Source organism: Tetranychus urticae, chromosome 3 (assembly GCF_039701765.1).
Source record: "Tetranychus urticae isolate SD_2017Ah chromosome 3, NJAU_TeUrti_SD_1.0, whole genome shotgun sequence".
Taxonomy (NCBI): Eukaryota; Metazoa; Arthropoda; class Arachnida; order Trombidiformes; family Tetranychidae; genus Tetranychus; species Tetranychus urticae.
The window spans coordinates 15,510,159-15,537,749 of record NC_142960.1 but is presented as its reverse complement, the minus strand read 5'-3'; the positions used below and the strand labels follow the sequence as shown (position 1 = coordinate 15,537,749).

Sequence of the window (27,591 nt, the reverse complement as noted above, 5' to 3'; positions counted from 1 at the left end):
TGAAACATAAAGTATAAAACAAAACTGTGGGAGCAGCCATTTTTAACGGTCGTTTTGTCTAGCTTGTTAGTCTAGACTGTGAGTCTGTTGCTGTTAGATAATTTTAACTAAAACCTTAAACCAAAAGACTAATCTTTAATTTAAAATGACTAAATTGTTCAACTTTTGTTTTCTTTTAATTTTATATCCTTGTTACATTAAAGCTGGTGGATCTTATTCTGATCTGCATCCAACTTCACCAGAAAGGTCAGTTATTGCCAACCTATTTGAATGGCGTTTTGATGATATCGCTGAAGAATGTGAGACTTTCCTTGGTCCTTATGGATATGCTGCTGTACAAGTCTCGCCTGTTCTTGAATATGCTGTTTTAAACAAACCTTATTATGAACCAGCAGCGGTACGACCTTGGTATGAACGATATCAACCCGTCAGTTATAAGATAATCTCTCGAAGTGGTGATGAAGCTGCCTTTACCAACATGGTTGATAGATGTAACAAGGCTGGTGTTCGTGTAATTGTTGATCTCGTCCTTAACCATATGACTGGTGCTATTGATGGTGTTGGAACCGGAGGATCAACGTTTAAGGGTCAATCAGATAAGTCATATCCAGGTGTACCTTATGATCAATCTCATTTCAATTCAAAAGAAAAATGTGGAACCAGTGATGGTTCTATTCAAGATTATAACAATCCTTCTCAAGTACGAAACTGTGAACTAAGTGGTCTTCATGATTTGGATAATGGAAATGAACACGTAAGACAAGTACAAAGCGATGCAATTAATCGTCTAATTGACATTGGTGTTGCTGGATTCAGAATGGATGCATCAAAGCATATTTGGCCTGGTGATCTTAAAGCAATATTTGATCGCGTCCACAATTTAAATACGGCTTACTTCCCTGAAAACAGTCGCCCAATCCTTTGCCATGAAGTTCAACCAGGCGGAGCCGTCACAATGGCAGAATACACACCATTAGGTCGAGTCTTGGAATTCAATTATCGATCATCTATTGTTGACGTTTTCCGTGGTAATAATGGACAAAAGTTAAGATGGTTAAAGAACTTTGGCGAGGGCTGGAATTTTGTTAAAAGTGGTGACGCAGTTCCAATGATTGATAATCATGATCTTCAAAGATCCGACGTTTACAAAGGAATCAATTTCCGTTCAAGTCGCCTCTATAAACTTGCTACTGCATTCATGTTGGCCTGGCCCTATGGTGTGTAAAATAGCTTCATTTATGATCATTTTCATTTACCATTGAACTTTCACAATTTAATCTCAAACTTAACCCACTTTTTAGGTGTTCCCAATGTAATGAGCAGTTACGACTGGCCCACTGATATGCAAGGAGTAAGTATAATATTTTTGGGCACAAAATATCTTTTTAATCCAACAACCTTATTTGTATTAGGATACCGATAAAAACAAATATATGGGACCACCAGCTGATGATCAGCAAAACATTAAACACGTTATCAGAAAGAGTGATTTAAGTTGCGAAGCACCATGGGTTTGTGAACACAGGTATTACTGATATTTACTGATTCAAGATTTTTGATCATTAGAAATTAATTGACCATATCCGTCGTTTTCATCTTACTCACACAAAGATTCAAGCCGATCTACAGTATGGTCAAATTCCGAGCAGTTGCTGGAAATGAACCTGTAGCCAATTGGTGGGATAACGCCAACAATGCTATTGCATTTAGTCGTGGCTCAAAGGCTTTCATTTTCATTAATAATGAACCAAATAGCATTACTCAAACATTCCAAACAAGTTTACCTGGAGGAACTTATTGTGATATCATTACTGGGGACAAGAAAGGTATTTTAACGTAAACTAGCGTATCGAATACATTTAATTAATTTACTTTTAATTTTAATAGACGATTCATGTACTGGTAAAACTGTCAAAGTTGATTCAAGTGGTAAAACAACGCTAACTGTTGATGGATCCAAAGACGAAACTCCAATCATTGCTATTCATGTTGATGCCAAGGTTAGAAAATAGATTACTTTATATCAATTGGATATCAATTGTTTAATTCATGTATTCATTGTGAATTAACAGATAATGACGACGACGATATCAATCACTGGATCTTCAGATAAGTCTGGTAAGACTTCATTTTACTATAATCAAAAACGAAAATGTGTTTCTTTTTTATTCAATCAAATCTTTTCATTTTTTCTTGAAACAGAATCTCATCATGATAAAGCAGCTGGTGATAAAGCAATTCTCGATCACTGTGCAGTGTGTATCCAATCTTTATACAAACGAAAAGTTGATTTGTAATTCTATTTCTTCAAGTGAATAAAAGAGCAAAAACACTGAAAACAATAAAACAAATGGTAGTTATTGATCAAAGTCAATTATCGGACTAATTCAGAAGCCGTGTTATCATTGTGATATGATTCCGAATTTAAAATTAGATTACTTTGACATCATTGGTTAGCTTACTCGACAAACATGTTAACTCATTTCGATTAACCAGCATTGCATGTATCTGATGCATATTGTTCAACTGTTAATTATAATTACAATTTATTGAGCTTTATGGATCAGCTAATTAACGAGATCTGTTTTATCTTGAGTTAAAGTAATTTACGCAGCTTACAATTTAGTACCTAAGGTTGGAGATCTAAATAAATATAGCGATTTCATTGTAAAATTTGAATGATTAAAAAACTAAACAGGTAACTCGAAAAAGGTTGATTGTTTAGTCGCATTTTTACCATTAAAAATACATCGAATCACTATCTGCCGATTGTGGCACAAAAAGTTATTCAATAAAGATTACAGACGATTGTTTTTAATTTTTAATTTTTGTAACAATACTTGTAATAGTTGATTAAACATTATTGGCCAAATGTTGATTCACAAGTTGCAAAAAGTAAAGAAATGTAAAGATTTCATGTGCTGATATTTGAGGTGGAACAAAATATTTCATTATTTACAATATCATTTGAAATGTAATGTGATTTGTCGACTTTAATTAATTAATTTGTGTTGATTTGTAATTTTCACAAAATAAGTTGTTAAATTTCCTTTGCCTTTAACTTTAATTTGTCCTCGACACTCGACTTCATAGCCACTTTCTTGTAATACTCTTGCAGTGTCTCCAGTTACCTGAAAATGACAACAATGAAGAGAAATATGAAACTAGATTAGATTGAATTTGGAGTCAACTTTTCACTTTATAGTGAAATTAAAGGTTGTTTGTAATGTGAAATTAAAATTGATATTCTATACGTTAAAGTATCACAATTTACCTGTATTTTACCAATAACGCCACAAGAATCCATTCTTGAAGCAACATTCACCGTATTTCCCCAAATATCATATTGAGGTTTTTGTGCACCAACAACGCCAGCAATAACAGGTCCATGGTTGATTCCAATTCGTAATTTGAACCTTTGAAACGATTCCTTATTGATTTGCTCTAAAATACTCATCATTGTTATCGCGTATTCAACCAATATAGTAACATTGTGAGCCTCTCGACCAGCTGAACCTTTTAAATTTTCCTGGCCTGGTTGTAATCCTGAAGCTGCCATGTAAGTGCTTCCAATAGTTTTAATTTTCTCAATGCAACTATATTTGGGTTTCAACAGCATTTTATCAAAATCACAGATAATTTCATTAAGAAGTCTCAGACACTCTAAACCCTGCTTGTTGATATCATTTTCATCATAAAATTCCATATAATTTGGTATAGAGGCAAACATAACAGTCACTGAATCATATTTTTCTGCATAAAGTTCCTTAATAGAGCCATCATTGGCCATTGAATAATGAAGGAAATGATGAGCTACATGAGCTGGAAGTATATTTTCAAGAAGTATCTTATTGATTCCTCCCATGGTTTCAACCTCTTCTTGTTCAACTTTAAGCTTTGCTCGCCACAAGAAATCGCTCCTTGAAGTATACTCAACTTGACGATCAAGAACATCGAGAAGTAAGGATATTACGAAAAGCAGGGCAACGAAGTGGACCTCCTTGGACAGCTTAGAGTCTATTGTCAGATTATCAGTTTCCGTTAGAACCAGGGAAGTTATAAATCCAGCCAAATAGAGTAACATTATGAGTAACTTGAGAAGAAAATTGAAATGAATTAAGATGGAAATTGTGAATAATGTAAGAAACGGTGATATCTGATAATAATGTTTCCTCATCACTTGACATTCAGATAGAGTATAATCGATATAATCAGGATTAACTATTGATTCCTGGCTAGTCAATGATTTGTTGACTCCTAAAGTTATGTTGATAGACTCTGTCGGTGATTGAGGTGAACCATTTGGTAATGTAGGTGGACAGGTTAAAAAGGTTACACTAAGGATGTTACAAGTGGCCACAAAAATAATGCCAATCACAGAGAGGGTCACCTTTATGCATCTAGGTGAGTTAAGGACACCAATGAAAGATTCAACGGGAGATGACGAATCTTCAGCGGATGATGAAGACGAAGACGATGAATGAGAAACAGGACTTGGTTGTATTGAACTGTATTCACCATGAATGTGAGACCAAATACTGAAGATAACAATGGTAATTAAAACCGTGCTTGTTGAAGCAAGTAACGTAAATGATATCCATGTACTGACCAATTGACGACCATTTAGACCACCAGGAAAGATAGAAAGCAAAATAACAAAGCATGAAAAATATAGAGAAAAATGAGAAAATGGAACAAATATTTCCACAATTTCTTGTAAATCATTTCGTCAAAATGATTTCGAACCAAACAGTAAACACAGAAAAAGTAAAATTTGTAAAAATTAATGATAAAAACAATAATTTAATTGAAAATAAAAGGACAACTTGCAAGACTAAACATGTGTACTCAAAGAGTAAAGGAAGAAGAGACAGCAATTCAATACAAAGTCTGAACCAAAATTTTTTTTGGTGTCAGAAGATGGCGCGAGAAAGAGACTCTTTCTTTTTACTTTCTTTACAAATTTTTTACTCTCTTTTTCTCTTTCATTTCTCTTTCTTTTCATAATTCAAAATTTAAGCAACACAATTAATGTCAACATTAGAAAAGGCTTTTTTGACTACTTCTCAATGTATTTAATGTTATTTTAAGTGATTTTAATGATTTTGATGCTATAATTTCTAATTTAAAGATGAATTTGTGATGATTTAACAGAATAATGTCTTTATAGCTAACAAAATCTGCATTTATCAAGCAAAAGTCTATCAAAAAGTTTTTTATGATCATTGTATTAAGGTTTCGGTAATATTTTGGTTACGATAAACTTTTCCTGTCAATAAATTCTGAATTTATTCTTTCATTGGTTAGATTCATAATTTAATGGTAAATTCGTTAACCGATAGATATGCTCAACATTATACTAACGACAATTTATTCACCATTTGCTTATGTGAAGGTGAATTCCCGTAAAATCAATGAATTCAGAATTTATTAGCAGAGTAACCAAAATAGTCCCAAACCTTAATACAATGAATATGAAAACTTTTTGATAGACTTTTGCTTGATGAATTCAGACTTGACTAGTTAAAATGTCCTTTTTTCTGTTAAATAATCACAAATATATCATTAAATAAGAAATCATAGCATCAAAATCATAGAAATCAATTAAAATAACATTGAAAACATTGAAAAGTATTCAAAAAAGCCTTTTCTAATGTTGACATTAATTGTGTTGCTTAAATTTTGAATTATGAAAAGAAAGAGAAATGAAAGAGAAAAAGAGAGTAAAAAATTTGTAAAGAAAGTAAAAAGAAAGAGTCTCTTTCTCGCGCCATCTTCTGACACCAAAAAAAAATTTTGGTTCAGATTGACTATTGAATTGCTCTCTCTTCTTCCTTTACTCTTTGTGTGTACTTGATCATTCAATTAACGGTTAAAAAATTTGATTTCAAAAATTTGAGGCGCGCAACTTGATTTTTTTTGGAAAAGCATTTTTTTCTCATTTTTTGATTCAACAATTTACTGCCAAATTTAATAACCTTTAAAATAACATTGCCACAAGTGATTGAATTAAATCGTTCTGTTAGATTGAATAGAGGTGAGAATATTGAAAGTTTGTATCAAATGTTATCACATTACTGGGAGGGAAAAGGAAACAAATACATTTAAATAAAAAGAAATGAATGATTGTTGGTGATTCCGATTCAACCTGATTGATCATTGATCATAATTTAACAAGTAAAACTGCCAATGAAATAAATATATTGTTTTTCGTTTCCCATGTATGATAAATGGTTAACCTGTAAGAGTGTAAAAATAAGCTCATCTGAATAATGAAAACAACTTTGATTAATAATGTACAATTGGATGAAAGATTTTTTTGCTTCAAATAATTTATCGCTTTCTATTCATTTTCAAAGGCAGTTTGGACTCTATTCAACTGCCTAATCTAACCAAGCCTAACCCAGGGTAACCTTTTCATGCTATTAATAACCAAAAGCAATTTTATTATGGATATGAATTTTTTCTTTCCAGGTAATAATACAAGTCTGAGAATAGTTTTCTGAGTGCATTTTGATGTTGATGTTTTTTTTGTTACCTCATTTTTGACACAAATGACAATGAGACTAACAAATTGAAGGTTGACAAAAAAGCTTCACCAACAGAGTCAACTGGATCGATGGCAATGTTAAATTGAAACAGCAAGATTAGTTGATTAGTTGATGAGAAGAAATGTTTTACAAAAAATTGAAATTAATTTCTTCTCAGCCAACATCTTGTTGACATTGAAACCAGAAAATCATGAATCGAGTAACAAGTAATGTTGAAAAATATTCATCTACCATTTGCTTTACATGATCAAGAACAAGAATAATTTCAATTTTTGATTAACTGTTGTTTACTTTGGTTGTCACTTGAAATTTGTTGGAATTTTTTTCCCTCTTTTCTCGCCTTTTGACAATGAAACTTACTCAGGAAGAAGAAGTAATTGAACAGCAATTAGAAAGGCAAATGAAATGGACGAACAGATTACATGATAACAAAATAAATTATCATCATGGCTAATGTATTCTCGTTCAAGTGTCCTTTTCCGAAAAATTAATAGCATTGGGTTCATCTCATGGGTATCAGTATCACAGCATAAATGTGAATTGGGAAGAAGATTAGTTTCAATTAGAGCTACACTCTGATTGTTACCAGAATTTGGAAAAGGTGATTTCAATGATTGAGAGATTGAAGTGAGTTGAGAAAAAATAGTTTTTTTTATATCCATTTGTCAATTCAATTTGTCCAGTTATAATGATTTTATAGTTTTAATCAATTCAATTGCCATTCCCAAGGAAATTTCATCAGCCATTATTGTGATGAATGTTTCGATGATTGGATTTGGTGAAAGGGGAAAACAATACAATAAGATTATAATGTTATTAGAAGGATGAATTTAAATTCAGTTTGTTCAAATCAAACAATTACTTACAGTTAATCTTATATTTTTGGCTAAAATTGATTCCGAAGTATTTGAAAAGGGTTTATCGTTTCCCCAACGCTCCATGTATTTACCTTTACGTTTAACAAAACTTGAATTCATTGGGCTTCTTTTTAAACAGTGACCATCATTTAGATGATCTGAAAGACTATTTTGATCACATGAACCCTGAAAAAGATGAAAATTTAAAGTATAAAGAGCATTAATGAATCTTGAAATGAAAAAAGGTCAACAACTAAGGTTTAATGAGATGTAACTCTTGAGTTTATTGCTATTAATTTAACGCCCAAAAAGCTTTGATCACCGATTACTGCGCTCATAAGATAGACCATTCATTGATTTAATCACGATCAACATTCATTTCAATATATTTTCCTAGATTTAACAGAAGCTAACATTTGAAACATTAACCAACTGATATTGTTGAGCTTATTGTAAACTCCTTGAGTTATTATTGTGACTAGAAGCATCTAACATCTAAAAGGCTGACTTATGATTTACCATTTGAATCGAATAGCAGTTTACTTAAATCATTTCATTTGAACCTTCATTGAATGTTATAATTTGACGTATTTTTAGACACAATTCAATTGGTACAAGTTGAATAATTGTCAATGTTAATTGTGATAATGAGAGAATCAATAAATCAAAGTAGATTGAAAGACTAGGTAAGAATTACTTTGTAGCCCAGACACAGTAAAAAGCAAACATTTGAATTTTAAAAGCGATTTTGTTTGTTTTCTAATTCATTAACATTGACAATTGCATAAGTAAACACTTTTTTTACTGTTCAACTCGTTTAAATTATCCCATTCCAAGTTTACTATACCATGGTAACTGAACAATTAACAGAAACGGTTCATTGGTTGTAGTAAAATGAATAAAAACAGAGACTAGATATTAAAGTAAACCTTGAATACACTTGAACATAATGTTAGCTTTGAATAGAGGCTTGAATACAATAAAATTAATGTTTTGTTTTCTTAAATTGATTCAATACAATTAAACCTTAACCTGGTTCACCTAGTCTAATGTAATAACTGTTGTAATTGAGGAAAATGGTTTGATAATAAGCTAATAATGCATGTCTGGCTATTTTATTTACTTTAATGAATTGGATTCACTGAAGGGAATTGACACGATGATGATTATGATTACTATTCAGACTGTTGATTGTTCATCTATTCAGGTTTACCAACAGTTTAAATGAAATTCAGACGGAAACTGGATATTATTAGAAGACAAAATTGCAACCATTTGCTTCCTTTGCTTGACCAACATCAAACCATATTTACACATTTATGAGATGATTTTCACAGTGTAACGTAATTATTATCATTATCATTACCTTTATTATTGTTACCAATCATTATAAGCAAAAGTATAAATATTTTCATCCCTTTCATCATTGCCCTTTACTTTGGATCTACTTTTATCATTATGTCACTTTTGTTAACCTTTTTAGTTTCAACCGTTTTTATTTGCAATGGTTAAGGTCATTTTAGTGAAATTACTGGAAGGTAAAATTGTAATAATAAGATAATAATAATAATAGCAAGTATGCTTGAGCATCAGATAAAAGTTACCATTTAGTTGAAATCATGGTTCAATTATTACGATCAGCTAAACTTGTTAAGCTTGTTATTAAAACTTTGATTTTCATTCCCAGAATCACTAACAGTTGCCTTGTAATCTTTATATTAATAACATTTTCCCACTTTTCTGTCGCAATGTTGCACTTTCTGTCCATTCTAGCACATATTGAAAAACATTATTCACTTAACATAATCGTATCAAATGGCATTCCAAGCTATTTGCAATATATTTTCGTTCGAAACGAAGAAATGTGTGATTTTTCTTCGAACTTTTTTCTGCAAATTTCCACAAATTCTTAACAATTTTATTTCTAAAAATTTCATTATCCATTCCAGCACATATCGATACAAATTATTGTCCAATTCAAGTAAATCTTAGCAAATTACATTAAACTCAACAGCTCATTAGAAGCTACTTTACATCTGTGATTTTTCTTCGGACTTTTTTTCTGCAAATTTCAACGAATTCTAGCCAATTTCATTGTCTATTCCAGCACATATTCATGCTGTTCAATTAGTTTAACGAAATCTTATCTTAATGTAAAACTCTTCAATCATTTGAAGCTATTTTCCGTTACATTTTCATTCTTAAGGAGAAAATGTTTTTCCTTGCATTTTGAACTCTTTTATTAATATTTCTTTTCGATGTAAGATTTTTTCTGAAATTTTCATTGTGCATTCTATGATTTTCGTATAAATGTTCATGAATAAATACTTTAACGATTAGCATTGGAATTTGCTACAAATTTGATGGTTTAGTTGGCAAAAGTTTGAAAAATCTGTTTAATCTTTCTTACTGCTGGTTTTATTTATAAAGATTTGTTGATTTAATGCTTTAGGAACCATTTCTTCAACAGTTTCATCGTTTTATTTTATAATTTTGAGTTTATTCAGATTTATTAGCAATATTGATGAGCATTCCATCCTTTCCTTCCCAGTGAATGTTAAAGGCTAAACTGTTATCAAAATTTGATAAACTAACAAATTTTGCTTTGCTTTTCACAAACCTTCCTGTTTTCCCAATGATTAATAATTTAATTACTTGAATTTAATGTGGTGGAAAAGCTATTGCATCAGCTTATTAAAGTTGATCAGTTAAACATTTGAATGTTCATTAATGAGTGTTTAGAGTTTGAATTGAATTAAACAACTTCAATTATAATTGAAAAGTTTATCATTTACTTTTATTCTTGCCTTCTTTTGGTTTTAAATGAAATTATCAGGTTAACCTGAGATTCTTAAGCAACGTTGAACAAATTGATTGTTGTGTTAACTCAAACAGAACTAGACTTTTGTATTATTGATGAAACAGCAAATTGAATGAAATGATGAATGAAATTTTGATTACCTAAGTTTAGATGAACGAATTTCAATGAATCGGAAATTGAATAAAGTTTATTTTTGTCTTCAGTTCTGTTCAATTGACCAGTGTTAAAGGAATGAAAATTTGTATTCTCAATGAACGCCACTTAACAAGCGAAAAGGGAAAACTTTGACATCTTCCGTCTTTTGGTGATTATGAAGTAACAATTAGGAAACAATTTTGATTCGGAAATGAGATCTAAATTAATAGCCACAGCAGACGCAAAACTTTTAACTTCACCAATTATAACAAGAGTTTCATGAATAAGCATTAAAAGCTATTCAATTTAAAAGCGGACTTGGGTCAAGTTTAGTTGTTCAAAGTGTTTAATGATCAAGTTTGCCTTTACCTGTTCAGGAACGATCAGGAAAGTTTCTATCTGATGTTGGGCCAAATATGGACTGCGAAGGTGACCATTTCCAGGTTCAGTTTTGAATCGACCTTCCAATAGATGTAAGGTTTGCTTTGTGATATGAACTCGACTGAAGGAAAAAGGGAAAAAGGGAAAAATATCAATAAATTACAAGTAACAATGATTTATGGTAGCTATAAGGTTGAAGAGCAATTTAAGAACAGAGCTTCAGACTGATTGAGCACAAATCATTAGGTTATTTTGCATCATTATATTGATGTGAAACTGAGATTCCAAAATATATGCCAACAGATCGAAGGAAAATTTTGGTAAAAGCAACCGTTTTCTCAACATCGTCTAATTGACTTCATAAACTTGCAAGTTACTGACTGACTAAGTTTAATATAGCCAGAAACTGCCGCAAATGTCTTTGAGTACGATGAAGTCAATTCACATTTAAAAGACTCAGATTCTTAATGGAAAGTCGTCGTCAATGAGAAAACTAAAGAATGGAATGCGATCTGATTCTAAACAAAATGCAGTCCAACTGATTGCATCTAAACCTTTGATCAAAGAAAATTTTAGTTTGCAATAAATGCGTCCAGTTGTTATGATCTTTAAAGTGATTTGTAATGAAAAAACGTCAGAATGCGAAATGCAAGTCTTTAGCTTTCCTCACTTTGCTATTATTCATTTAGAGACGAAAAAAGCCTCAGCAAATAATTTTCATTCGAGTTAAGAGTTGATATTTTGTTGATTGTTGGGCATAATGATTCCATTTGTGCAATTAAAGTTTCTCCAAGCGATAGTCTTTTACAAAATTGAGTTTAAATTAAACTTAGATCTTCTTTTGTACAGTTGAGGGACCAGATTTTTACCAAACTCTTACTCTTCGAAAGTTAGTTTTACGTATACTATTACATAGTACTATTACTATTATACATTTACATTATACATTATTTAGAAATGCGAATTCTTCATTTTTCCTTGGCCCTGTTTAAACGTGAATCTCTCAGCAGGTTGAATTGTGACAACGTTCTGACTTTTGTAGTTTAACTATTGCTTGAAAATGCTGTAAAAATGCTTAGTTTATGCTCAATTTGTCCACGAAATCTTCACTTGATTGTATCGAATAATAATAATGCTAATAAGTTTTAACGTTTGAAAATATTTTGCTGTTTTATGAAACCTAACATTAATAACCTTTCACAATTCAATCATATTTTTCTCGCAGAATTCATTTGATTGTAAGAAAAATTTCACTGGCAATGCCAACAAGTAAGCATTACATTTATTTAGCATTGCAATTCGCATTGTAAGCAAAACTCAACCATCTAATGATGAATCTCAGACTGAATAGTAACATGTTTAACCCTTAATGGGTTATTGTATAAGTTGCTCAATTTTTCAGTTAACAGTTGATTTAGTGCGTTATAACATTATTGCATTACAATTTTCAATGAATGTTGAAAGATGTTTTGGAAATTAATTTGGTATAAAATTTCAAAATAAACAATGTTCATGCAAATCTTTGAAACAGAAACATGAAACCGAAATGCACAATATTATACTAATTTCATAACTTTTTTCACAATTTCCTCATTCTTTTCCTCTGAGCATCTCTTTACATGCTTCAACCTGGATCTTGAGCTAATAAATCTGAGCATTCAATTTTGCAATAGTAATAAATGTTTGAAAGGTCAACTCGATGAGACAGTAAATGATGTTAAAGACGGAATAACATTTGACAAAAGACTAAAAGTTTATCAAGACTGGCCAGGAAATGAATGCAATTGTTGATAAGACGATGGTCAAGATGGTCGAAAGAAGAAGAGACTGAAGATCGGAATGAAATAAAAAATTCCGAGCAACTGAATGTTGGCCAAGTTTGATACTTTATTTTATTGGACCATGAAATTGGATTTAGACTTCATCTCACAAAGTAAAACAAAAATAATGCACACAAATGTATTGCAAGGAAGCATAAAAATATACACAAAAAGCCATTTTTATTTAACCTCAACATTTTATTGTTGCTCCAGATTAGCAATTAAATTATCAAATTTTGTAAAAACAATTACAAGTATATTATATGAGCCACTTGTATTACCTTTATTAGATGGTTAAATAAATGATTCAATTGAGTTTGAAAGCAAAGTAAAAACAAAAAACACAGCAAACAACCGAATGAATTCACTTCTGTAAATCAAGAAACCAAATTGATGACAATTTGTGAAAATAATGGACTCAACAAGGATTTGAAGGGTAGAAATCTTAACTCAGTTTAATCATTCAATGATTTCAATTCTTTTTCTTTGAATCTCAAGATTCACATCTTTCATAGATTTAAATTCAATTCATTATGCCTTAATTGTTCAAACAATATTTACTCAGATTCATTCTTCCTCAACAATGTTAAAAACTCAATTCGCCAATCTTAATTGTTAAAATCCGTTTCTTAAATCAGTCTAAATCTATGTACAATTTAACCACAAAATTTGGTTAAATTCAGCTAATCTTAAAAGTTGAATTTTAAGCTCCATAAAGTAAGAGAACTAAAAATCCCTTTCTTTTTGTGGTTAGTTTTCAACTTTTGTTCACCTCAATTTTTAATCCAAATGCATTACCAAAGGTACACTTATCTCTCTAGAGATATATGTCTCAAGACATAGCTAATGAGTAAAAAGGCTTCACAGCTTTAACTGTATTAATCAGAGATAAGAAACTGTTGCTAACTGGTAATGAACCCAAAAATCAGACATTGTCGAAAGACACTCAATTTTACTTTCTTACATTATTCCCTCCAAAATTATCCTTTGTTTTAGTGTGGTTATAAAAACCCAATTTTTTCATTCTTCACTTTACTTTACATTTACTGTAAGTCACCTTCTGTTTAATTTCCAAATTCATTGAAAACCTTAAATTTATGTTCAACCAACATCTTCATTCCTCAAGGAATATCTTAATTTCAGTTAACCATTAAAACCTTTATTAAAGTTCAAGATCTTCAGTAAAATCTTCAATTCCATTATTCAAGTATTTCCATACTTCTCAGTATATCTTTGAATTGTGTGTGATATCTCTTAGGAGATCTACGGAAACCTCAATTTGAGTTTAACTAGGTGCATAGCTTATTCAAGCGGTCCAAGAAACGAGCTTAAAACTTGTAGTGAAAGCAAGTTGTGCAGTCTTCGATCAGATTACTACCGTAACAAACCTTTCACTTGGCGACTCTGGCAGGATCGCTAAGTTCTGTGCCTGTTTGAACTCTGATTCTGTGTTTCACAGCCTTGTGTTAATTTGACCTTTCGAAGGTTATACTTGTGTAACCCTCATCTCTATAATATCGGACTCGCCGTGCCTTTTCATGAATTTAGTGCCTGACTCTCTAGTTCTCAAGAACTCCTTCAATTTCAAATTCATAGATCTTCCATGATCTCTTCTTTAATTCAACAATTAAACTCAAATTCAACTCAGGACTCTAATTTCTCACAAGCAATTCCATTTGCTTCTCAAGGTAAAATTAACCAAGTCTTTATGCATGATTATTCCTCTAAGAATATTCAGCCTTCATCCATACAATTCCAATTCTTCAAAGAATCTCAAATTAACAATTAACTCTGAACAATTTCAACTTTAAACCTTCAATACATTTCAATTCAATTCCTCTAAGAATATTCCGGTTAACTCTTCTCAACTTTAAACTCTAAATCTTCTTCAACTATTTCAAGTCAATTTTAATTTCAACAATTACAACTCCAGTTCTCTGAACTCTTCAAACATTCAATTTTCAACTTTAAATCTTTCAACTTTCATCCATACTCAGCTTTAATTACCTACGCATTCAACTTTATCATCACTCAAGTGATATTCCAATTTACTCTCCAACTCATTATTTAACTCATTCACTATGGCAGTTCAAAGAAGAAGAAGATTCAATGTAGCCGCAGATGAACCAATCATCTACGAAATGAATCTTGAAACAATGAATCAAACTCTCGCTGGTTGGAATGTTCTTGTTCCTATTCCCTGTCTTGCTCGACGAAGGTTCTTCGATTGCATAAAAACGCACTTATTATCTGTTGGTGAAACATTAACGGATGATGACATCGAATGTCTTCCTACCGCTACCGTTACTCAATTTGCCGTTCCCGATTGGATGACTCAATGCAGACATAATGGAATCACTGAGGACGAGATAAAGACCATATTACGAACATTAGGTCGAGATCGTGAGGCTATGTTACGCATAACTTATGCGGACATTTGTTCAATCCCTATCCCTCTTGAATCTCAGAGAAAACTCTTAGAGATATTAAACACCTTAGGTGCTCATATCGATCCTCTAGCTAACCAGAATAATCAACAACCTCCTCCACTCTTTCATCCTTCACCTTCCTCTACTCATAGTGAACCTCAAGTAAATCCTCAATTCCTACTGAATGCTCTTTCAAATCTCAAACCTGATCCTCAAGTAATTGAATTTAAAAAAGGCGAAGACGTTTTCGACTTTATCACCAATACTAAACAACGACTCGCCCAAGAGAACGTTGATGATAATACTCGATTACGTTGTTTCAAGAAATCATTAGCCCATGAGCTTTTAGCCGTAGCTAATACGCTAGATCCTAACATCACTAGCTATAAAGAGTATTTAGATGCTTTAATTAGTGCCCTGAAAACTCCTGCAATGACATATTCTGCACAATATCAATTGAAACAACTTCGATACAATCTTTCCGAACATCCTAATACATTTTTGATAAAGTTAAAATCTTCCCTCACTAAAGCTGTAGGTACTTATTCAGATGAAGTTTTTAAACATGAACTTTTCAATCATCTTCCTCATTTCATTGTCCATGAGATTAACACTCTAGGACTCAACGATGATATTACTAAAATAACCAATTTATTAATTAGAAAACATTTCGAGGCTGAACAAAACAAAAACTTTAACAAAAATAAAACAAATCCCTCTCAAACTCCTCGAACTTCCAACATCAATACCTATTTACGAAAACCTGATTCTAGAAATCCTTCTTCCAACCGTACTCAACCCTATCGTCCTCCTCAAACTTCCAATTCAAACACTATTACTTGTAATTATTGCAAGAAACCAGGACATACTCTTCAACAATGTCGTACTAGACCCCAAAACAATCCCAATTACCGTTCAAATAATTCAAACAATCCTCCTAATCCAAATATCCGAGCAATTACAGCACCCCCGAGTGCTACTTCACCTTCAAACACTACTCCATCATCTTCCAATTTAGCCACTTCTCTTCCGCCTGAACCTCAAACTGATGCAGTAAGAACTCCAGGACTTATGTGGTCACTTTCATCAGTCCCAACTGTTCCGCTTTTAACCAAATTAGGCGAGACAGACCTGTGTCACATGCCACAAGCAACTTTCAAGCTTTGCAAGCCTACTCGAGAATTAGTTCGAGAAGGTCGAGTATTGCTTGATACTGGTTCCACTCTATCCGCTCTTGACGCTAATGTTGCTGATGAACTTGGTGCTCACGTTATCCCTTACACAAGAACTTTAAAGGGAATTGCCGCTAAACAATATGTTCATTCAAAAGGTTTTGCCTACGCTATTGTTAAGCATCCAGCTATGAGAGAAGCCCGAGTATTTCGCCTGCATATTGTTCAAGAATTTGAACCAGTTTGTCTGATTGGAAATGCTTTCATTCATCTTTACTATTTCAATTTAAAATCTAATGGAGAATATTATGAAACTACCTGCTCTGAATCCCCTGATTCACCCCCTCTTGACCCTACTTTTTACTTCCGATTTTGTACCCCTGATGAAACTAAACAAATTTTCAACACTACAACTCTTCCCGATTGCAACAATTATATTATCGACTCAAAACCTAAACCAAATAAACCAATTCATGTCCCTGTCGATATTGAAGATGCTTCCGCATTGATGGCTAAATGTGAATTCATTACTCCTGAAGAGCATAAAGAAATCAAAATTCAACCCTTCCGAGAAAAGATAGCTGCTAGAATTAATCCAGATTTACCAGAACCATTGCAAGAGCAATTAACTGATTTAATTGAATCATTTCAATCAAGTTTTTCACAGTCAAAGAATGACTTAGGACTTGTCCCTGCTTCTGTTTGCCCAGTTAAAATTGATCTTGACAATCAAGAAATCCCTAACCAGAATCCCTACAATTGCGCTATTCATAGACGATTAGAATTCAAAAAGATCATTGACGAAATGCTAGCAAATGATATTATCGAGCATAGCACCGCTCCTGGTGGTTCACCTTCCCTCTTGGTCCCTAAACCTGATGGAAGTTTTAGAATGGTAATTGATTACCGAAAACTAAATCGTATCACCAAAGTTCCCCGTTATCCTATGCCCAGAATAGACGACTGCCTAGAAGTCGTTAGAGGAGGCAAATATTTCAATATCTTTGACTTAGCTCAAGGATATCACCAAATTGAGCTTCCTCCAGGTGAAAGAGAGAAAACCGTATTCGTCACCCCTGATGGTAAATACCATTACAAGCGTATGCCAATGGGTTTGGCCAGTGCACCCTTCATCTTTCAACGTCTGATGAACAAAGTCCTCGAAGGACTGATTTATCAGAAATGCATTGGGTATTTTGATGACATTCCAGTCGTAGGAAAAGACTTTCCTGAATTACTAACTAATACTGAACTCGTCTTAACTCGTCTACAACAATTTAACCTCAAAGTTAAATTAGAAAAATGTCATTTTGGTTTTGAAGAAATACTTCTTCTTGGACATCTTGTCTCTGGACAAGGAATTCGACCTGATCCAAAGAAAGTCGAAGCCCTGAAAAATCTTCCTTATCCTCGTAATGTACGAGAATTACAAAGTATCCTTGGTTGTTACAACTATTTCTCACGCTACATTCCAAACTTTTCAACTTTAGCTGCTCCACTCTATCGCCTCATTTCTAAAGAAAAAAGATTCAGAATCCTTCCCGAAGATAAAAAAGCTCTTGATTCCCTCAAAGATTCACTCATTTCAACAACCATGCTCGTTCATTTTGACCCAAATCTGAGAAGAAAGATTTCTGCTGATGCATCCGATCATGCTGTTGGTGGAATCCTTCTTCAAGAAGATCCAAATTCCCCTTCTTATAATTCTGCTACACCAATCGAAGAAGTCAAAGATTGGCTTCCACTTTCCTTTTATTCACAAAAACTTCAAAAATACCAAAAACATTACTCTGTTTCCGAAAAGGAACTATTAGCTATATTTGTTGGAGTCAACAAATTCACTCATTTCCTCGAAGGAGAACTCTTTCTCATCGAGACTGACCATCACGCGCTTTGCCAGTTAACTAAAGTCAATTTCAAAAATTCCCGATTACAGCGTTGGTCCATTATGCTTTCTACTTTCAATTTCAAAGTTGTTTACCGAAAAGGTTCAACTCATCCTCCTGATTGCTTTTCCCGATATCAAAATTCATGGTCCCACAGAAAAACTATTGATCCCGAGGAAGAATTCCTCGACCGTATTTATTTAATTGATTATATTGCTGATCCACTTGAAAATCGCTTTTACGATATTGGTTTAAATGTTTTATGCAGTTCTGATATTGATCATTCAAATGATTTAAATTGTATTCCCGCTATCTCCTACTCAACCAGTTCTGAAACTCATCACATCAAACCCTCTTCAAACTCCAATCCCTCCGAAATTAGTAAATGGAAAGAAAAAGTCCGTCAAACTCAAGCAACTAATCCAGATATTCAAAAGCTAATTGATTTATATCACTCTAATGATTCCATAGCGCTCAAACGCTATTTAATTAGAGATGGTCTGCTATACCGAAAGGATATTAATACTCCATTTGGTTCACGTCTGGTAATTGATTCTCAACTCCTTAAAGATATCTTTGCCTATGAGCATGAGAGCCCCTTAGGTGGACATTTTGGCCCGGAGAAAACTTATCTTCAAATATCCAGAAGATTTTGGTGCCAATACCTACAAGACCTTGTCAAACAATTATGCGACAATTGCATAACTTGTCAAATTGCAAAGCCCACAAATGTCATCTACGTAGATCCTTCCACTAAACCTATCCCTAAAGAGATCTTTGAAAGATTCGAATTGGATGTGCAAGGACCTATTGTGGTCAATCAGGTTAAAAAGTATATAATTGTTTTAGTTGACATACTTTCGAGATATGTCATAGCTAAGTTAACTAACAATCAAACCGCTTCAACAGTTATAGATATGCTAAAGTCATTATTCCAAACGTATGGATTTCCTAAGGTAATCCAAACGGATCAAGGAACTAACTTCACAAGTGAAGCAGTTCATGAGTTCCTCAAGGAACATGGAATAAAACATGAAAAGTCAAATCCGTATCATCCTCAATCTCAAGGTATCGTTGAACGATGTAATCGTACAATTGCCGAGAGAGTTAGATCATACGTAATTGCTAATTCAACTAAAAACCTGAAAAATACGCTTGAAGCATCAGTATTTGCAATCAATACATCGGTCCACAAAATAACTCGCTTTTCTCCCTATTTTCTAGTATTTGGACGACACCCAAGAAAGCCATTAGATAATCTTTTAGATTTTCAAGATGAAATTAACTTCAATGTCGCTCAAGCGAGAAAATTAGCCTTTGCCAGACTTCACTCTCAGCAAATTTACCAAATTAGCAGAACTAAAGCTTTACATAAAGGATCCCCATATCGCTTAGGCGATTTTGTATTTGTTAAAAATGAATCAATCGATCCATCTTTAGCAAAGAAACTTAGACAGAAATTTCATGGACCTTACTTGGTTTGTGGAATTCAAAAAGGATCAATTTTATTGCTTGAAACAGAAGACTTAGGTTTGTTCAGTACAAACGTTTCCAACACAAAACTTTATCGAGGAGAATTGAATGAAAGAATGAAACAATTAAAAGAAAGATTTTTCAATCCAGATACCTACTTAGAGCCAGAAAACTTTAATTTCCCTAATTTAGCTTCAGATTCCGAAATAGTTAATCATTCAGATGATTTAACTCATCACTCTAGTGATTTTGACTCTCAAAATTCAAATTCAGATTCAGATTTAAGAAACAATTTAGATATTTCAGCCAATCACTCAAGTGATATTAATTCCCAAAATTTAGATTCAGATTTAACTAATCATTTAGATGATTTCATTGATCACTCTAATGATCTTAATTCCCAACAATTAAATTTAAATTCAGATTCACATTCAGATTTAAATGATTCTCAAGAATCTTCAAACAATTCAACTCAATCAGACCTTCCAATCATTTCAGTAAATGAATTTGACTTAAACAAATTCTTAACAATTCCTTTTGACTCTTCAGAAACTCAAACAAATTCAAATTTAGATACAAATTTAACTAACAAAACCATATCTCAGGATATATCAAAATTAGCCAAATCAAGCCCGCATAAATCTTTAAGTATTCAATCAGCTAAAACAATTAAACAAAATACTTTACCAAAGCAAATCTCTCATGAGATATTTAAGCCAAACAATTCAAATCAAAGCTTTTCAAATGATTCAAATATTGATTCAATTCATCCAAATTCAACTTCAAATTTCTCAGATAATTCAGATTATATTGAGAAAGAGTTTCCAATCAAAGCTAAAAAGCCTAAAGTTAAAAGAAAGTATTTATCAGCAGATAGAGAAATTTTAAAACAATCCAAAAAACTGTTTAATCATTCAAATGATATTAATCAGAGGCAAACCAGAGCCCAGACAAAAAGGAAAAATTTAGGCGCCAACACTTATGTGTTATATTTATGCTATGATATCTCACCGGTTAAATCAAAGCATGAGAACCAACTCTTAACCATATCTAACTTTGACTCAACTAAAATTTTAACCAATGAGATTAATTTGACAAATCAAGGGAAACCAATTTCATCCCCCACTGGTACCAATGTAACCGAAGTTAAAACAAAAGAATCCTTCTTACCCTCACTTTCATTTTCGTCTCTCATAAGACACAGTCAAAGCTCAAGCTTTATTGTTCGACTTAACTTTCTCAAGTTTCTCTTCTTTTACCTTTACTTCACTAATCCAACCACAAATTCCAAACTCATTTCAACTTTACCACTTTACCTTAATTATCATAATCCTCTGTTCTTACTGAACTTGTTTACCTGGACATTGCAATTTTCATTGCACCCACAAACTCAGTTATCTTCAAAATTCTTCTCACTTTCAAAGTTTCTCTCAATCTCTTCATTCCGTTCTTCCAATCTATCCTTCAAAGGATTTCCAGTGTTACAGTTTTTGAAAACTATTTCAACTTTTCAATTCCAACTTCTCCTGAATTCAACTCAAATCATCAACCTTCCGATAATTCAAATTAATTCCTCAAATTATCCAAATTCCAACAGTTTCAATCTTCTCTATTTTTCCGATTCCAAATCTTCCAACTCAAACTTTCCAAAGTCTATTTATTTAATTGTGATAAACTCAGAAGTTTCCAATTCAATTAACCTCATCATGCAACCTGCTAAACGAACCATCATTGAAAAGATTTTACCCTCTGGTGAGACTGTTAGAGTGCCAACTCCTCACATTCGAGTTGATCGAATACGCTCACCTTCACCTTCACCGGTACCACTGAATAAATTCCCTGATGCGGATTTAATTCCTGCAACATTTTGTGATGACCCAACAGTCAAGATTTTTGTGCCTCGTCCTCCACCTTCCGTTACGGAGAGTGAACCCTCATCTTTTGAACATCAAAGAGTTCATCGATCCATCATGATCAAAGGTTCTTCATCATTACCTTCGCTTTCAACTGACAATGAAATGCTTCCGCCTCCACCTCCACCAAATACCAAATACACTCGAGAAAACTATGATTTCAAGGCAAATGTGTTAAGTGACGATTCCACTGATGATGAGACTGATGCAGTTCGACTCAGTCGAAAACCTCATTCACCTTCATCCATTCACCCTGAAACTCTTCAACATCAAGTGTATCAGAAACCCCCTAACCAATGGAATCCCGAGAATTATGCTGACATTTCAAAGAAGGGTAAAATTCCAATCAAGAAATTTGCAAACGATCCCAATGCTGCTAGAGTAGCTCGACAATTAGAACAAGAAAAGGCTGATAAACTACAACAATTGAGGAAAGAAAAACAAGAACAATTTGGAAAATCGTCCACTTTCCATCAGCGACAGACGGACTTGAGAAGAAACCTCACCGAAGCCATGATCAGCAAACCACAACAATTCGAGGAACTGGCAATTCAAGATGCTGCAACTGAAATGCAACTCACTCGGTACAAAACGATAAGTAATTCCCCTCAGTATAAACTTAACTTCAATCTTCCAGATCGGTACCACAATATTCCCTTTAAACCTACTCCCGTTCCTCCACAAATTAATCACAATCTATGGCCTAACCGCTATCTCAAACCCTCCGATTATCCTTTTGCTAGAAATGAGTATCCAGCACCCTTACCAACTGCACCTCTTCCTGATTTCTTATCGGATGAACGATTTCTTGAAATCAGAGAAATGATTAAAAAGAAAGCTCAAACTTTCTCCATTCTCAAAAATGAATTCAATCGATTCATGCGTTTCAAAATCTACGACAATGTTTATCATAATGATCTAATTAAAACTATCAAACTTCCTGAAATTCCTCATGGAATAGTTAGAGAGAACATAACAAATCCAGACTTTGATTCAATCAAAGATCTGATTCAATGCGCTTTTTGTGAGCAATATGCTTTAGAGCCAAGAGAATGCAGATCATGCAAGAAATGTTATTGCTTAAAATGTATTCATTGGTTAAGACAGCTTGTCGAGATTTTGGAACTGATGCCTCTTACCCATCATAATCAATTCCTCTGTGTCCTACCTAAATGCGTTAAATATCATTCTCAGAAGGATGATTATCCATTCTTCCAACCATTATCCAAATACTCCACAGTCGAAGTCTATAAGAAAACTCTCTTTAAATGTAGACGAACTCATTGCCCTGCTAATCTTCCTCCTGATGAATTTTTGGAGCACGAAAAGAAATGTAGATTAGGTATTTTCGCTGCCAAAATCTACTTTAATTTTACTTTTGAAGAAATTCAAATTTCCCCTAAAGTTCGTGAAGAACTTAAGAAAGCTCCTAAAAGTTTAGTAAACTTCCTGCCTGAGCATCTCCAACAAGGAAATTTTGATTTACCAGAAAATCATAGAGATCATCCCAATCAATGGTATGAAAAAATGGACCTTTGGGCTTGCCTTTCTCATTTGAAAGAGGAAAACCCCACAGATCCATACCTTAGTCCAGCTGCAATTAGATCGTTAGCCGATTTCAATTTAAACTTTTGGGATGCCAAAAAGCAAATTCACGATCCCACTCATCCTCTATCCGAAAATGAAACTTTCATCCAACATATTGTTGGCTTTGACCCTATCATTGGAAAGAAAGTTGACAAAACTCAGTTCCCTCCTCGACCTTACACCATTAAGTGGTCCCGTGTCCCTTTTTACCTCCTTACCGATTCTGAAGAATGGGTTAAAGTTGCTAGAGGAGGAATTCCTCGTTCTAACCCTCCATTTGCTAAAACTGTTGCTCCTGAAACTGATGATAGGTTAACCCCTTTCATCAAAATCAATCCCTTGGAAAGACTTTCACCTGAAAGTTTGAAAGAACTCTTCGAATACGCAAAACATCATTTCCCTTCAATTCGAGGTTTTAGAATGGAGCATATTTTCCCTTCGACTAGTAATGTTAAAGCATTGGTTAATCGTCGAAACAAGCAAGAATTGGCTACTCGAGAGTTTCACAACCTCACAGTTATAAACATGCCAAAGTTAAGGGTCAACACTGAAAAACTTATTCAGGAAAACATCGCTCTTCATCCCTCTCCAGAAACAACTTTCTCTATGCATATGGCATATTGTAGAATCGATGGATGGACTGTAGATTGTAAAAGAGATGCTCCTCGCCCTCGACCAATTTGGGTCGTAATTGTTGATGGTTTTAGAAACATTGTTTTCGAAACTTTAATTCATCACGACAAAATCACTTATATGGATAGCCAATTCCATGGACTCCGAGAATCCAACCTTAAACATGCCAAATCTTTCATATCTGTGAGAGATCAAATTCTCGCTTTTTGTCTGACCGCCACTGCTATTGTTGGTTCAGGCATAATTAATATGATGAGATCACTCGATCTCCATGAAGACGAAATTTACGCTCTCCAACACAAATTTAGAGACGTAACTCAACATTTTTCACCCTTTGTTCAAACCCCTACTTCTCTTTCATTAATTTCATTTTTACTTTTTCCTGGCTTTACGCTTCGAGCTGAACCACATTCACCAGCTATCGAAGCTATCACAAGTATGAACTTGTACATGGCTTATTGGCAAGAAATCGAGGAATCTGCCAGAAAATGGGGTGGTATCAACCATGAAAATATGGTCCGAACTTGCGGACACAAGAAAGTTTCCAAACTTTTGGAAATTTATCAATCCAGAGTCGAGAACAATCAAGCTCGTTGGCCATCTAACTGGGCCTACTATACTCATCATAAAGATCTAAATTTCCGAGCTAAAGCTGTCTCTCCTGCTTCATCACCTACACCATCTGAATATTCAAATTATGGAAGCGATTGCAATGTCTCTGTACATTCGCATCATTCATCTGCCTCATCTACTTCCTCAATTGAGTCCATTAATTATCCTTATCAACCTCAAGCTCCAGATCCAAGAAAGTCTCCCCCTCAAGATGTCCCTCTGATTGATTTATCTGAAGATGATTCAATCAATTCATCTGTTCAAATCGCTCCACCACAAACTCCAGCCAACACTCCGCCATCATCTCAAACTTCCACTCTGCCTCAATCATCTCAGTCAACCATAGCTCAAGCTATATCGTCATTGGAATCCTCAGTCGAGAGGAAAAGACGCCACTATTCTGGTCAAGAGTCTTCACAAGATTTCCCTCCACCAAGGATTGATGTAGATCGAGCATCACCAACTTCCTCAATTTATTCTTATCTAGCTGACCTGTTGAAAACTCCTCAATCATCTCCTAATCAACTTTCGTCAGCATCTTCAACTTCATCACTTTCCTCCGGAACTTCAGATTCCCAATCTGATTCCACATCTTCCTCTTCATCTTCTTCTTCCCCCAGATCTCAGGTTTACGCACAAGGAAAGATTATCCCATATCCGATTCCACCAAGCCCTTGGAGAAGGATCGAAAGACCACTTCCCCATTCAGATTCATCCAGACTTTCAAACACTTCAAGCAATTCCAAGCATTCATTCACCAGTACCGCATCATCAGGATCCTCAACTCATTCCCAACAACAGATTCATCCTTCACAGATCCGCTCTCACATTTTTTATCCTACTCGCCAAAGATCTTCATCTCGAGATTCCGCATCTTCGAATCGAAATGCATAAATCTGATTTAAACAGAGCAATCAAGGTCTTAAACCTAGAGGAGTGAAGGGTAGAAATCTTAACTCAGTTTAATCATTCAATGATTTCAATTCTTTTTCTTTGAATCTCAAGATTCACATCTTTCATAGATTTAAATTCAATTCATTATGCCTTAATTGTTCAAACAATATTTACTCAGATTCATTCTTCCTCAACAATGTTAAAAACTCAATTCGCCAATCTTAATTGTTAAAATCCGTTTCTTAAATCAGTCTAAATCTATGTACAATTTAACCACAAAATTTGGTTAAATTCAGCTAATCTTAAAAGTTGAATTTTAAGCTCCATAAAGTAAGAGAACTAAAAATCCCTTTCTTTTTGTGGTTAGTTTTCAACTTTTGTTCACCTCAATTTTTAATCCAAATGCATTACCAAAGGTACACTTATCTCTCTAGAGATATATGTCTCAAGACATAGCTAATGAGTAAAAAGGCTTCACAGCTTTAACTGTATTAATCAGAGATAAGAAACTGTTGCTAACTGGTAATGAACCCAAAAATCAGACATTGTCGAAAGACACTCAATTTTACTTTCTTACATTATTCCCTCCAAAATTATCCTTTGTTTTAGTGTGGTTATAAAAACCCAATTTTTTCATTCTTCACTTTACTTTACATTTACTGTAAGTCACCTTCTGTTTAATTTCCAAATTCATTGAAAACCTTAAATTTATGTTCAACCAACATCTTCATTCCTCAAGGAATATCTTAATTTCAGTTAACCATTAAAACCTTTATTAAAGTTCAAGATCTTCAGTAAAATCTTCAATTCCATTATTCAAGTATTTCCATACTTCTCAGTATATCTTTGAATTGTGTGTGATATCTCTTAGGAGATCTACGGAAACCTCAATTTGAGTTTAACTAGGTGCATAGCTTATTCAAGCGGTCCAAGAAACGAGCTTAAAACTTGTAGTGAAAGCAAGTTGTGCAGTCTTCGATCAGATTACTACCGTAACAAACCTTTCAGATTCTTAAAGCTTGAGTAATTTGCTTCAAAGATCACCAAAATGGCCATTTTCAGAGCGAAATGTGTTTCTTTAGTTTCGCATTCTTTCTTGAACCGATCTGAAACCAGAATAACGTCAAGAGAAACCAAATTTTGCATTGATTGAAAATCGAATGAACTGTTTAGCCTACAAATCGCTTTGCCTTTTTGTAGATATTAAGAGATCCGTCAGTCTGAACGCAAGATGAAACTGCTTCACAGACAATATTCATCAGTAAGTTTAGATTCATTTGGAAACAAAATCTTTTCAGAATTGTCTTGATGTTTATGAATATGGAAATTAATCTTGTAACTTGCACTTATTGTCCATTAAACAAGTCTAATAAGCTTTAAATTTCTGGTTAAACATAACACTAAATGTTATGAATTTACACTTTTTTTATGATCAAATGCCTCGATTGTACATAAGCTTTAATAAACATTTTATAATCGCTTTAACAGCTTAATCGATACAATTTATCAGTTTCGAAATTGGATTTTCATGAAAAGATGGGAAAATAAGTCGTTTTTCGTCTAATTCAATTAGTGCAAAATTTAATCATTTTACTTTGAAAGTTATGAAAACATGAAAATGCAAGTAAAGGCAACAGTTTTATAATTGACACAAAATTAATGATGAATATTTGCTGGTGAAAATCAGTTTGTAATCATAAAACATTAATCTGTTGAAATTGAATCAGGTTAACAAGATTTTCTTTAGAATTGAGAAGAAGAGAAAGTCAATCTTTCCTTGTAATTAAACTGTTAAATCGATTAATTAAATTACAAGAATGTAATGAAAGGAAAGGAAAGATTGGTGTAAACTTCAATTATATCAACTGATGGCTCCTGGATCAATTTTCATGCACTGTTGAGCTGAAACTCTTCACCCTTCAGTCTACCTTCATCACTTACCCTGGAACTCCTCCTGACTCCATGTGCATGGCTAGTGTAACATCATCTGACCAAACATCGTATTGCCACTTGATGAGGCCAATAACACCGCAAAGTACATTTCCCGAGTGAATTCCAATTCTCATGTCAACCATGACATTGGTCGCTTCACGAACAGACCTGAAACAGTTCAAATGGATTTGCGTTTAAACAACAAGAAAACTTGATACGAACTCTAAAGAAACTTTTTTTCTCTTCGTTTTCTTTTCTGTTCCTTGACATGCAGATTAAGATGAATGTTAGTCAAGATCAACTGATGCAAAGCAAAATGACAATATCAATGAGAGTCGAATGAAACTCTATCTAAGCATTAAGAATGAAAAGTTGAAAATTGATGGGAAACATTTTCTTTCTCTTTTCACCTTTAGCTGTTCAAATCTTCTCTTTTATCTTCTTCCTGACACCTTTTGATCAAAAGATCTGTCAAGTTCATGATGAGAAACCCGA

The 27,591-nt window shown here is 33.5% G+C and overlaps 2 protein-coding genes across 3 annotated transcripts in view; one reads left to right on the top strand and one right to left on the bottom strand.

Moving 5' to 3' along the window:
- The first annotated feature begins 54 nt into the window (after positions 1 to 54).
- Positions 55 to 2,351, top strand: LOC107364065 (alpha-amylase). 2 transcript variants are annotated; one of them, XM_015931363.3, is made up of 7 exons: positions 55 to 1,217; positions 1,302 to 1,351; positions 1,413 to 1,525; positions 1,612 to 1,826; positions 1,888 to 2,000; positions 2,073 to 2,118; positions 2,203 to 2,351. In XM_015931363.3, the coding sequence occupies exons 1-7, from the start codon at positions 146 to 148 to the stop codon at positions 2,295 to 2,297; spliced, it is 1,704 nt and encodes a 567-aa protein (XP_015786849.1). In that variant the 5' UTR covers positions 55 to 145; the 3' UTR covers positions 2,298 to 2,351. The 2 variants fall into 2 exon arrangements, with proteins under 2 accessions (XP_015786849.1, XP_089126015.1); XM_089269889.1 differs by having other exon boundaries at positions 2,073 to 2,351.
- Positions 2,352 to 2,808: 457 nt separating this feature from the next.
- Positions 2,809 to 27,591, bottom strand: part of Ac76E (adenylate cyclase type 2 Ac76E) — a 42,716-nt gene continuing 17,933 nt past the window's right edge. Inside the window, exons 7-12 of the mRNA XM_089269892.1 lie at positions 27,106 to 27,264; positions 10,734 to 10,866; positions 7,418 to 7,594; positions 6,912 to 7,126; positions 3,275 to 4,604; positions 2,809 to 3,131 (exon numbers count right to left, since the gene is read on the bottom strand). Coding sequence (XP_089126018.1) covers positions 2,994 to 3,131; positions 3,275 to 4,604; positions 6,912 to 7,126; positions 7,418 to 7,594; positions 10,734 to 10,866; positions 27,106 to 27,264 — 2,152 coding nt within the window. The 3' untranslated portion in view covers positions 2,809 to 2,993. The remainder of the gene's footprint in view (positions 3,132 to 3,274; positions 4,605 to 6,911; positions 7,127 to 7,417; positions 7,595 to 10,733; positions 10,867 to 27,105; positions 27,265 to 27,591) is intronic.